Genomic DNA, 13,816 nt, shown 5'->3' on the forward strand with positions numbered 1-13,816 from the left:
AAGGAAAACATCAATCTTTCTCCAAACTTTGTATTTGAAAGGATTGTACTGGCACTAGTATCAAAATATTTCTAACGCTACACAGCAGAGTCCATTTTTGCAGACCTGCAACCCGCAAAGCCCCGTACCGGACTCTACCTGTTACCCGCAATTCTCTCCAAGTCAAATCAAGACCGTTAGCATATGTCCCACGACCCAACCCGTCACCCGTGATTACACACGCACTCTACACAGTCACTCACATGCAATGGGTTATGACCTCCTTGTCCTCCAGTTGTGTCCTTGCAAAGATTTTATTGTCGCAGCACCTGTGCTCCTGCAGCTGTCAACGTGTTTCCCCAACAATGACGTGCTGAGCTTGTGACTATCAAAAGCGAATCCACCCTTGGAAATGATTGTGTTATTGTGATCCATTTTGATGTTTGCTGTCAGTAGTGAAAGTTATTTGAGCACAATTGAAGGGGTCAAAGGGTCAGAGGCTTTTTATATGAACATATTTTTCACCCAACCTTTTGGAGGTTACCCACAGAAACTGACTCGTTTCAGCACCGTAATTGTTACACAAGTAATCATTGTGCTGCTATTGATTATTATTCCGCTGTTATTTCTTTCACCTCTTTGTAAAAAGGCCTTGACTGTGCATCTGTAAGAAACTCTGTATCTGTCATTCAGAGTCACAAGTCCCGATTGAGTAGTTGGTTATAGCAACCTAGTTATTATTCCTCTGTGATAACCTTCCTCTCCGGTGTATGCCGTGGATTGAACCTGCCTGTCCACAATATTCAAATGTCATCGCCGATCGCTGAGCCAAGGCTCGAAGGCCAAACAGTGCCCTTTTCCAACGAGGTACAATCTGGTTTAACATCCAAACGCATGCATCTGCTATAGCCGGTATATTGTTCAGGTTGTCTTTACAGTCTACTAGCCCCTCTCTCTGTTTGTCTGTGTGTGTCCGTGAGCCCAAGAGCCTGCTTTGCACACCCCCACTTCTCTCTGTCTACCTCTATCAGTGTCCTCCTGCCCTTCTGTCTCACTGGCTGCACGTCTGTTGGCGTACATGAGCGAGTGGGCTAAGGTTTGTGTCATGTGCTCGTCTCTTGATCTGTGTAACCTTTGTCACATTCCACCCTCCGTCTCACCCACCCAATGTTCATTGTGTCTGTAGTGACTCAGAGCATTACACGGATACAAAATGCTTTTTTTTAAAACAATAGCTTGACACTTATTTGCTCCCCTGCTTAGAGTTAGATGAGAAAATGTCCCGAGGATACAGGAAAGAAATATTAACTAACAAGCAGGTGAACCTTCAGGCAATTTAAAATATGAATAATTCAGTACAACAGGCAATGGTATCGTTTAATGATTTATTAAACATAATGATATTAAATTATTAGTTGAAATAATAAGCTTTACAGCTCTTGTGTGGTAATGAGTTCAGTTTTGCCATACTTTGTGGGGATTATAAATTATGTAAGAACTAATAATAATAGGATTTTGTTCTTATCCCACCTGACTCAGTGGGATAAAAAACACGAGTTTAACCTAACACATTACCATTGAAAGCAATTATAGTGAATTGATATCCAATTAATGCTGCAATAATTGTGGCAAAGAAGAGGAAAAAGCAACGTTCTCATGCAACAGCAAAGTTCAATAAAAGGCCTGGATGGAAAGTACATGGAGATGCTTCCCTTCAGGCATAAATACACAAGAATGCAGATCTGTTTGTTGGCTCCGCTGCATGGCCGCCAGCTTGCCTGTCAGTTGGCCTCTTCCCACATCCATCACCTGCTCTGTGCGTTGTGCCCCTCTCCCCCCTCTGCTTCTTTTCTTTGGAAATCAGTTGCTATTATCCGACTCATCCTGTGGCTGTATAGGCACTCACCGGTTCAACTATCCTTTCTCTGGAATTATCTGCCTTGCCGCGTAAAACCATCTGTGTTCAATCAGTTCACAGCGGCAACTACTACCGCTGCCAATTCACTGCACTCTCCACCTTTGTCCGTGGGAAATTTGCTGTTTGTGTGTGTGTTAGTGTGGGTGGGTCTGAAGTTAGCGTACGCACGCAGGAAAGAGGGAGATAGAACTTGGAGTTCACTAGTTGGATGCAGCTTTTAAATGTCAGGACTTTGGGCTCCTATCAGTGGTTTGCGGAGCTTTTGCAGGCCCTCAAATCACACTGATCTGAGGTCAGTTTGTCTCAGGATTAGATTTAGAGGAGTGTGATATTGGTGCTTTCTGTGTGACCCCCACCAGTTCGTTACAAGCAAAGTCTCTCTGTACCGATAAGACTCACTTCCTCTATCACTTTATATCCTTCTGTCGTTCTGTCTTCTCTCTCCACACACACTTACCACACTCTGCTCAGCTGTACTGTCTTACAGACAAACTCAAATCATTTAGTGCACAGAGAAACCTTCAAGAAGAGAGGTGGATGAAGGCAGGAGACGGAAGTCACTAGGGAAGGAAAAAGAGGGATGACACCAGATACACAGTGAGAAAGAAACAAGACAGGATAAGCTGATGTCCCTTTTCTCCTCATCCTTCTGCAACTGCTCTCCTCCCAACTCCCTCATATCTCTTTTCATCTCCTTGTCTCGCGTCTCCAGTCTGGCTGTTGACCGGCACCGCATCAAAAACCCGTCTGATCAGGCCAATTCATAAGGAATTTGCTCTCCCATTAAAGTGCATGTTCAGTACTACTTTCATCCCTTTCCTCTTATATTTTTTTTCTCCTCCTGGTCCCCAAGCCAACAGCGAGCCGCATCTCGCCCTTACATCAATAAAGGCCAAATAGAAACTCTGCTTTTTTCAAGGGCACCACAGTTCAGACACTCTGCAGGACAAAAATATTGTCTGGAAACCTCCAGGAGAAACACCCATGGAGAAGACAAACATCCAGATTATCTTTCTTCTCCCTGTAACAATGATCCCACACTGGTGACGGACTGGAATGAGAAGTGGAAGTTTTTCTTTTTCCCTGTTTGTTTTCACAAAGTGATCCCTGCGCTGTAGAATGTGTGCAATGAAAACGACAACGTGAGGTGCAAGGAAACGGGAGGCTCGTAGAGTTACTGGGGATATACTGGAGAATACGCAAAATTATTGTGACAGTTTTATCTTATCAGCAAGAAAAAACGACCAAAGTTAAACCTCCCTTTTTAGTTTTTCTCTGCCTTGTAGCCGTTTCTCCACACTATCCAATTATTTCCTGCCCCATACACAAAACATTTATTCAAACACATTCATACAGCAGGACTGCAGCAAAGTAAATACTTAAGTCTGCACACACACACACACACACACACACACACACACACACACACACACACACACACACACACACACACACACATGGGATAGACAGAAATGAGACAGAAATGAGCTGTGCTGTCACGATAGATGGATGGTTTACATGGAAATCCTTGTTGCTGCCTTGTAATGGATGAATGATGAGTTCCTTTGGTTGGGTTCTGTTTCTAATCTAAAATATCGATTCAGTCTAAGTTCGGTTTGAGTTGTTCCTCTCGCCAGCAGACCAATTCATGCTTAAAAGGAAGAAGAGTGAGATATAAATTAGACAAATAAGCCAGGGCAACATTAAATCGCCAACCAAGCAATTATCGTGCTGAATGTTTACAAGGTGTGTTAAATAGAAGCCCCCTCTGGCCTCAAGGATGAGCTCATCACACTCACTTGTATACGTCTCTGGCCTCGTTAAGATCTGAACAAATGAATGGCACAAATTTGCCATTGGAATATACATGAAAAGAAATTAAAACAGGCAGAAAGAAAGTGACTGATAATAGCAAACTTTCTCCCAGCGTTGCCATTCAGTGAGACTCAATCAGTAGCCATGGGAGGCGGCCACAAATGTTTCCAGCTTTTGTTACCCGCTGATTTATGGTCGGTCACTGTGTCCTTGAGGTGTTAGTGTAGATTTCCTGCTCCCCAATGGGTGGGCTCTGTTAGTGCATTGTGTTGCTCAGTGTGGGCCGTTGATGTGGTTTTTATGGTATTGTGATCGTCCTCCTAATTATGGAGAACAAAGAGATGAGAGGTGAATGGTTTGGTCGACTGGTTGGGTTCCGGGGGAGAAGGTAACAAGAGGGAGATGGAAGGCAGAGCAGCTCTGAGAGACTCATCCACTGTGAAGAAGCAGGGTTTTCCTCTCAATCATGTCAGATCATGTGATAAATTTTTCAAAGCAGTAAACGACAAATGGGCCACTTAACAATAATATACTGCCATGTTTATTCCCACAATGCCTCCAACATTCATCACACTAGAAGGCACATTAAATTGTTTCTGTGGCCAAGTCAAGAGCGTAAAGTTTTATTAAGGTGGTGGAAGCATTCAGCTTGAAGTGACAAACCAGTTGGAGGCCGACTTTGCATCCAAAGCCACATTTGTGCTCGTTTCACGGATTTCATGTCACGTATAAATCCTCTGTGGCTTCTGGAGGCTCTGAGCTCGATGCTGTTTGGCTGGTAATGCTCATTGGCATTCAACCACCGCCGGTGTGCACCAGAGCACAGCAGCATGTTATGGAGAGAGGGGTTTGTTGAACAGAGAGAATGAGTAACCTGCAGCAAAATATTAGAAAATATACAGCTAAGCTGGGAATTGAAACTCTTTGGACTTTGTGTCCATATAGAAGAACTGAAACTGAAAGTTGGCAGCCTGGTTTCCACATTCAGTGATTCAATACATCTTGTTTCAAACACTATTCTCCACTTTTTTTTTTGTTTATTTCATATTTCCATGTGATTATGATGTGTATTTTACATTTTAGTTACTTACTTTTATTTACTTTCTCTGTTTTTTTACCCGTAAAGTGTCTTTGAGAATAGCAAAAGCTCTATATAAATAAAATGTATTAGTATTATTATTGTTACTTAGGCAAACTTCTTGTATAGCTATTGTTGTGTTGACGGCATTAAACATATGTGAAGTTTGGCCTTTTTTGCTTTTATAGTTTTCTCGTAAGTTTAGATTCAGTAAATCATTGATAACACAAACATTCCTACATGGTACTAGTGGTCAAACTCCACATGTAACTTTTTTTAAATAAAAAAAGGGGTTTGTAGAAATATAATGTTTTGGTAAAACTTAACTTAAAATCTGTGATTCACTGACAATTGTAGAATGAATGTGCAGTTTCCATTGTGTCTGTATAATGAGGCTGACACAAGTTTCGTTGATACACACAAACACAAAGTCCTGTCTCATGCGATGGCACTGTATCAATATTATGTTCTCTCCACCCTGCTCTGTTCCTGTTTGCACAGCCCAGCAAATGTTCCCACCCACTGATCTCTCATGAAGGAAATCCCAGGCAGTGGTTATTCTCTGACCTCTCTTCCCCACCCCCCTCTCTCTCTGTTTATCTTTCACAGACACACTGTCCTAAACTTGTTAAACTAACCTCAGCCTCCTCAGCTGTTGCAGTGTAGGAGTCTTTTTCACACAGGAAGATGTGTAATTAGGTTTTCTGTTGGTGTCACTTTTGACCCTCTTCTGTTTCCCTCTTGTCCACTCGTCACTTTCTCTTCCTCTTTTCCTCTTGACGTCTGCTTCAGAGGGGCTGGTGTGTGTATAACTACGCTAACTACACACACGCACACACACTTAACGGGCAATCTTAACCCCCACTCTTACAATATTATTGTTATTCTCTCACTCGCTCATCCATTCTCTCTCTATCACACACACACACACACACACCCACACACCCACACACACACACACACACACACACACACACACACACACACACACAAAGGTAACAACGTCTCGACTATAGTGTTTCTCGCACTCTAACACCATTACAACCAATTTCACCAGATTTTAAATGGGAGCTGATGCTTATATTAGAGTTTAAAAACATGAATGTATAATTTATACGTATTTCAGTCAGGACCACTTTTGTCAAATCAACTTAATTTGCCTCTGCATGAGTTACGTTTGGTGGAATGGCTCTGTTCTGACCTCACTGCCCTTCCACTTGCATATACGTGGAAAGCCTGAAAGCCTTAGACTCTCCCTCCTTCCATTTGCCTACATGGAAAGATTAAGACAGGGAGAGCGGCAGCAAGACCCCCAAAGGGAACAGAACAATGACAACAGAAATGACACTGAATAAATCAAGCGCAGCATGAAAAAGGGTGGAGCTGGGTTGCAAAATGGCTTACAGAGGATAAAATAAATAAGGCGCCTTGTCTGAGCTTTGCCTGAAAGTGTGGAAGGGAGTCAGCTGAGCCGTCAGCTGATGTGGGCTGGCTTTGAGATCAGCTGCATCTCAGACACTGTTCCTAACATTGATTGACAGCAGACTGTATTTACCCAGTGTTTTTCATCACAATAAACATACAATGCAAATACAATTTGAAATGGTTTTAATAACCTTTGGGAGTTTTACTGCGGTTTGCTGTGTAACCATACACCTGACGCTTTGCAGTCCATTTGTGACTTGGGGTTGAATCATGTTTCAGAGCGCCCTCATCCCTTCTGTTCGACCACATAATGTCCAATCAGCCTGCGCCTGTCTTTTCTGAGCAGTATCCTCCTCCTCTGTGGGGATGAGTCGGTGAAAAGGAGCGAGCTGGCAGGAAGGGAAGCTCTCATACTAAGATAATGAAGACCGAGCGAAACATTAAGTGACGAGTGACGGAGCAAAACAATGAGCACTTTCAGGTCATCATGGTGCTGCTGCAGAACAATAGTCTGCCGGAGAATGGAGAGCAGGAAAAAGCCTTTATAACTTATTTCAGTGCATTAGAGAAAACAGTTGTCATAGTGAGAGGGAGACAACATTTTACTGTCACAATATACATTTTGCGGAATTATTGCCGAACAAGGCTTTTCTTTTTCAAGGCAAGGCAATCTAGAGATACTTGATGAAACCTTTGGCGAGGCGGATGTACTGTTTTAATGTGGTTCATGTCTTAAGAAGTTGGAGGACTAATTCAAGCTGTAGCATTTCTTTTTTTAACAACATACATTTATCTCAAGACACTTTACTTTGAGAAAATCCCACAATGAGCAAGCACTCGGTAACAGTGGGGAGGAAAAACTCCCTTTTACCAGGATTAAACCTCGCACGCAGGGTGGGCGACCATCTGCCGCCACCAGTCGGGTTGAAAGGAGAGAAATGGGGGAGAGAGGAGAGTGAGGATAAGGAGACAGGGGGAGTTGTGTAACTGCTCTTTTTAAACACAGTCAAACTAGTTGATAATTATGGCAATACTAAAAAGGTAGTGGTGTGATCAATAATAACAGTAGCAAAGATAAAAACACTAAAATATAATAATTTTCACGCCGCCATCTGAAGCCCACAGCTGTAAAACAATCCGCCGCTGTCCCAGATACACACACACACACACACACAGAGGCAAAATCCATAAATAATTGATGATAATTGGCTCATCCATACATAATTGATACTTTCAATTACCACTGAGAAGCCCCACCTGAGTGTGTTTCTGTGTACACAGCGGTGGACTCTCACATAAACAGTAAGTCACACATGACATGAACGACTTCTCCCATCTGCTGCGTCTCTCGCTGCTCTTCCACATGATTATTCAGAAATATATTGTGTGAGTGATGTTGGGTGGCTGTCTGTGTCGGGGACGTGCTCTCTCTCTCTCTGTCTGACACACTGCAGGTTACTCACATGCTCTACATCTCCCTAAATGTTATCTCCACCTGTCGCTGCACTGGCAGGAAACCCTTCTCTTCTTCAGATAAGCAAATGGAGTGCACGCTCCAGACTCACTGTGCTTCCTTATCGGGGATGTTCTTTAGAGGAATAACAGCATATTTTCAGTGTTGTGCAAGGAGTCATGATTTTAGTTTGGCAACTAGGCAACTTTTATATTTGTTTATCTTGCCTCCAGGCTCAGAGCAATCAATGGACACGTGACTTAACCATGCAGCAGAGAATACCAGAGATGCTTCTTACTCCCTGTGGGAAATTCTAACCGAGCCTATGAGAACCAATCAATTGTTTACCAAACAAGAATGCCAAATATTGTCTTGTTCCAGCCTCATAAACGTGTGGATCTGCTCTTTTTTCTGTTTCATGTCATTGTGAACTGGATATCATTATTTTATTTGGATTGTTTCATGCAGAAAAAGGCTAATTAAAGCCCCCCCCCCAAAAAAAAAATCATTATAACAGAATAATAGCACAGTGTGCATTTATGTATGGCCTTATAGCATTGTTATCAGATTCCATTTTTGGAAACCCACTTGTACATTTTCAGTGAGCCACATCAGTAAAATAGGTTTTTATTTTTGAGTTTCAAAAAAAGGTCAATGCTGCTGTTTTGTGATTCACTGAGTGTCATTTTTAAAAAGTCCAAATAATGAGTTATGAGTTATTTTCCTCAGACATAAATAACGCCCTGCGTGCCCCATTGCTTCTTTTCTCACATTCCTGCAGATCACAACTCTGATCAACCATAAAGACAAGCCAAAGAAGTCTGAGCGCACCCTGGCAGCCATACACAGGGTGGGCCAGGCAGTGAGCGTGGCTGTGGGACGCTTTGTTGCTGTCGGGGAAGCCATCGCCGGCGAGAACCAGGAGCTGAAGGATGAGATGGGTCAAGCCTGCTTCGAGGCGCGCAGAGCAGGTATGTTACTTTGCCTTGATCGCATTACGTACTTGACATTTTACTGAACTGCAGCATTTTTAACACACTGTCAAGTGTTTTCCCGGTGGCTCTTATTTTGTGATTTTATGCTGCAAAAGTCTGTGAGAGCTCATCATCCTCAAGGCTTCTTCACACTGCATCCGGAGCGTTCTGCGGCTTTATGACGTCCAGAACTTGCCACAGAGGGAATTAAAGCCGGTTGATCACTAGGATTTAAGTTATTGTCCCCTCATCTGTGCTTTTTTTGTTCCGACAAACTGTGACAGTTTCATAAAGCGTGGGACTTCACCTTTAGGCTTCACGGTGTTATCAAATTTGAGCAAACTTCGATTAGTCTGGACAGCCCGGTTGTCAAGCTGTATTACACCAGGGGACCTCAGGAGTGCTCTAAAGACATTGTTGTTATTAGGTTGGAAGTACAGGCTGCAAAAAAAGAACACAGCTTCTTCACCCAAGGGTGCCGTGTAGAATGAGGGGAATTAATGTGTCCGCACTGAGTTGGAAAGCACTGCATAATAAATTCTGATAGAAAGGTTCGTGGAGACTTTATGCACCAGGCTTTTGGCAAAATTGAAGGAGCTTTAGTTTTCCTAATATGCACCGCCTCATATATTGCGTCTGTGTTATGCAAAGAGGAATAAATCCAGGGTAGAAACTGAGCGAGAGAAAGACGTACAGAGAGTTTCAGGGGCGAGGTAAACAGTGACAACCAGGGTGAGGAAACAAGAAAGTGTGGTTCACTGTTTCAGGGATGACTGTCAGGTTTTTCTGAACCTGAGGTAGAGGAGGTGAGGGCTTTGTCAAATACGTGTTTCTTTTTCTGTTCAGATGTCTTTCAAACAAACACTCAAGGCACAGATCGTCACCCGTGTGTCCTCCTGTCCATCTTAACTTTCTTTTTGCAGATCATTGCAACCGCTTGCTCGGGGGCGAAAACTCTTCTTTGTATCTCGGCAAATTAGTTCGTATCAGGCAAAAACAATTTAGCCTTCTCCAGAGCAGCCCGGAAACAATATCACTCCGGATAAGAATTTAGACACAACACTGTGATAATAGGTTTGTGTGGTGGGGGAACCAGTTTGTGTAGCAAAGCGTTTAATCCTTGCACAGTGCTAATTTGTAAAGACGGCTAAAACCCGGACAAAGAGAGTGCTGGTGGGAGGAGGAGGAGGGGAATGGACCGATGAGAAAATGTGCCTGTGTGTGCATATGTCAGGCCAAGTGGAGTATATGTGTGTTTGTCTGTGTTGCCCACTGTGACTAATTTATTCCACCTCTCACTTTTCCTCCTCGAGAGGTCTTTTCACAGTTTTCTCTTGCACTTCTCCCGACAGAAACTGTCTCCTGATTTATTTTTTCAATAACTTTTTGGGTGTCATCTCTGTCCATTTAAAAAAGAAATTATGGAGACATCTTGAGGGATAAAAGAGAAAGTCCTTTTTAGATTCTTTTAAATCTCCGGGAGAGAGAGGGGCTAGTTAGCGAAGGATTGACATTTTCTCTAATACTTAGCTACAGGGAGAGTTTAATCAGGCAGGCTTCGGCCTTGTGCGCTATAATGAATGAAATAAAGGGAGGCTGAGAGCACTAGTTTAATTAGATGCTACCCATCATCGGAGCAGTGCAGAGATCCAATGAGGCAGGTCAGTGAAGGCAATCTGTGTTGGATCTCTGTCTCTGTCTCTTTCAGTCAGCCTCTCGGTGTCACTCTCACATTCGCGTGCTTTCCGCATCACTCTCTGTTTCTCGCTCAGAAAGATTCACAATGCCAGGGACGGTGATCAGGAACAAGATGAACCCATAGCAGATGCAGTATGTGAGTGTTTAGATGCTGATGAACATGTGGATTACACATTCCGTAAATAGCTAAATAAATGTCCTGTAAGGGATTTACCAATACATCAGGGATTGGTTTCTCTCGAGTACAGAAAAAGTCTAATTCATCTCAACTGATACACGATTTTCCATTTAGAAGCAAAACAGTTTTTTATAAATGACACAGAGGTCCTGACATGTGGACAGTAACTAAGGGACCAGTGGGATTTCTTGTTTTTTTTTAAGGTTAAGAAAATCCGTGCACCATACGATTCATAAGGGTCGGTGGCGGGTATTGGCCAGGGTTGAGCATGGGTCAGGCCTGTGCTTTCCACCCTGCCAGTGTCATGGGGGTGGTTGGGTGGGGGGGGTGTGTGTTTTTAACTGTTTAGCAGAGCTGGCACCGAAAAGCAGCCTGTCGGATGCAATCAGTTCGCCGGCGCTGCTTCTTTTAAAGGACCAGCCAAACCAAACAGACAGCCGGGCTGCCTGACCCGATAGAGACCCATCTCCCCGTCCCCCCTGGCCTTCTGAGCTCTATTCTGAGATTTCTCTCTCTTGCGCTCTCAACTCCTGACATTTTCCTCTTGATAGGGACTCTTCTTGTGATGGATTTTCAGCCTAAAAAGGACTTTGCATTCTTCCCCTCTTTAGAGGGAGACTTTTTCATTTGCATATTCCTTATATGTATGAGTTTGCTCAACTGTGTTTGCCAATTGTGTCTGGCATGTTTGTCTAAGTTGTGCGCCCCCTTTAAAAGCGGCTCACACCACCCAGATAGCATGCCAGCAGTGTTTGGGTCAGGTTTGCATAACTGTCATACCACTGTGCTGAATATAGGACTGTTTCATTCCGTCCAGGACAGTGTGTTCTCCCAGAGGTGAAGAGTGGCAGAATGGAAGAACATTGTGCCAGAGTGTATTCTGGAGTCTGAACTATAATAAAGAGCAAAGTTAGAAAATCCTCTTGACCACCCAGTCCTTACCATTTTCTGCCTCCACATCTCAGAGGCAGCAGGCAAAGCAAAGTAGCCTGGAGGTCTTTCTGCCCAGACACATCCTGCAGCTCTTGCTGGGGCATCCCGAGGCACTCCCAGGCCAGATGAGATATGTAACCTCCAGCATGTTCTGGCACCGCATCCCTAACTGGGAGAAGACTCTTTCTGAATTGTCTTGTGGTTTAACCGGAAAGTCTCAAACCAAAAGTAATTTTCCACTTTTCAAACTGAACTTATAGGTTCTCCCCAAACTGCACCATCTCCCTCTCACCTGCTCACACCTATTTGTTTATTCAGCAAGCTGAGAAACAAGCCTCTTCTGCAGACTGATCTCATCTGGCTGATTTTTCTTTTCTCTCTCTCTCTATATATATAACGCGACCACGAAAACCATTGCTCAGCAACACTGTATCCTTATCTCCCCTCTTTTCAGGTGATGCCATAGCCCAGCTGACAGACGTGGGATCGGTGTTGCCCACCCAGTCAGACGGATGTGTCACCGTGTTCAGCGATAGGACAGGGATGGTGAAAGCTGCACGCTTGCTCCTCTCTTCAGTCACTAAAGTGCTGGTGTTAGCTGATCGCATCGTTATCAAACAGATAATCACGTCACGGAACAAGGTGAGACATGCAAATGTAGGACTGGTGCCGACTTTAAGGATTATGCATGAATTCTCTTTTTCAAACTAAAGTGATCTCTGCCCACACGAGTGTTCTGGCTCCGTTTCAGCCCATCCGGACTAAATTGCTGTCCTGGTGTTTTCACACTCAATCGGGGCCAGCAGCGTTTCCAATGTCTCCATTATAGCTGCTCTAAAAATCCAGGGTTGTGTGGACGCCAGGCGTATCCATAGCAGAGTTGATGTAGTAGCAGGGATGTAGCCCCTGCACACACCTAGTAGTGCACACACGAACCCACACACCTTTGCAAACCCCACTCCCAGTCCTTTATTCCCTAATAGATAAGCACTGGCTCTTTGAGAGAGCACTCTGGAGGTAATTGAAGGAAAGCAGCAACGAAAAAACACAGCCAGAGAACGTCCCTCTCTCTCTCTCTCTCTCTCTCTCTCTCTCTCTCTCTCTCTCTCTCTCTCTCTCTCTCTCTCCCTCCCTCCCTCCCTCCACCTCTCTCCCTCGCCATCGTACCTGCGGATGCTCTTAGCCAGACTCTGACTGTGATATGGATGTTGCTGGAGACTGAGCCAAGAATGGAAACAGGGGACCTAATAATGACTGGTTAGCCTCGTTTGGACAGGCAGTCAGCAGCCCCCTGTTCTCCATTACTGGCAAACACAATTACAGCTCTTCCTCTTCTTTGTCTGGCGTGGAGCTGCTGCGTTAGTGCTGCCAGCTAACTTCCCCCCCCAGCAGCTAAATTAGCACCTTCATGGACTGCTATTAACTGAAATGCAGGTTAGGAACTACGAAATCTGCTAGTTTTATTTTTAGGGTTATCACCTTATGTTATTGCATCACATTAAATCACACTGAGCCTTTAAAGCAACACTATGCAAAAAACGTTTTTCTCCAATATTGAGAGAGGAAACTTTTAATATTTCAAGGACGAATCTAAAATAAAAACTGAACTATATGAATATTTTAGTATAATAAATGTTGTTCTTGGCTCCGTCGTAAAGTAAAGATTCACTCTTGGAGTATAAACATGTTTATGTATGTTTTTGGCTGGTTTTACACCTTCTGCTGAAACCCTGCAACATCAGAAAGGACTTGAAGAACACAAACCATATGTCGCTGTTCACCGCACTGCTCTGATCTCCCGGCTCCTCGCAGGTCCTGGTAACCCTTGACCATCTGGAACGAGTCAGCACCTTCCAGGAATTTGTTCAGATTTTCAGCCAGTTTGGCAACGAGATGGTGGAGTTCGCCCACCTCACCGGAGACAGACAGAACGTGAGTAGCATGAGAAGAAAAGCCAACTCCTCTGCTTTCCTGTGTCAAGAGGGTCAAAGATGTGTGTGTGTGTGTGTGTGTGGTCTAACTTGGCAAAAAGGCTGCAGGTGGATATGATGTGGTTTATGAACAAACAGTAATTTGTTTATTCATGCAGATGTAAATCATCTAACAAGCAGTAATTTTATGGATATGATATTCTGCAGGTGGTGGAATTAGACTGCGAAACCGAACTTGAACACTATCAATGTGCAAGCGAACTCAGAACAAATCAATAATTCAAGCATCAAATATTTACACTTCCCAAAGAAATCAAACAGTGGCATGACAGGGTTTCTCCCCTTGTTTCTGCAAAGTTACTTACTTCTCTCTGTATCTGTTAGTTTTTGCAATTCATGTGTCAAAAACCATTCCTCGAAGATTGTCAACATCA

The 13,816-nt window shown here is 43.7% G+C and overlaps 1 protein-coding gene across 1 annotated transcript in view; it reads left to right on the forward strand.

Moving 5' to 3' along the window:
• ctnnal1 (catenin (cadherin-associated protein), alpha-like 1) overlaps nt 1-13,816 on the forward strand; it is a 47,594-nt gene that overhangs the window by 19,154 nt on the left and 14,624 nt on the right. Inside the window, exons 2-4 of the mRNA XM_035182407.2 lie at nt 8,450-8,639; nt 11,906-12,093; nt 13,264-13,383. Coding sequence (XP_035038298.1) covers nt 8,450-8,639; nt 11,906-12,093; nt 13,264-13,383 — 498 coding nt within the window. The remainder of the gene's footprint in view (nt 1-8,449; nt 8,640-11,905; nt 12,094-13,263; nt 13,384-13,816) is intronic.

Source organism: Hippoglossus stenolepis, chromosome 17 (genome assembly GCF_022539355.2).
Source record: "Hippoglossus stenolepis isolate QCI-W04-F060 chromosome 17, HSTE1.2, whole genome shotgun sequence".
Lineage (NCBI taxonomy): Eukaryota > Metazoa > Chordata > Actinopteri > Pleuronectiformes > Pleuronectidae > Hippoglossus > Hippoglossus stenolepis.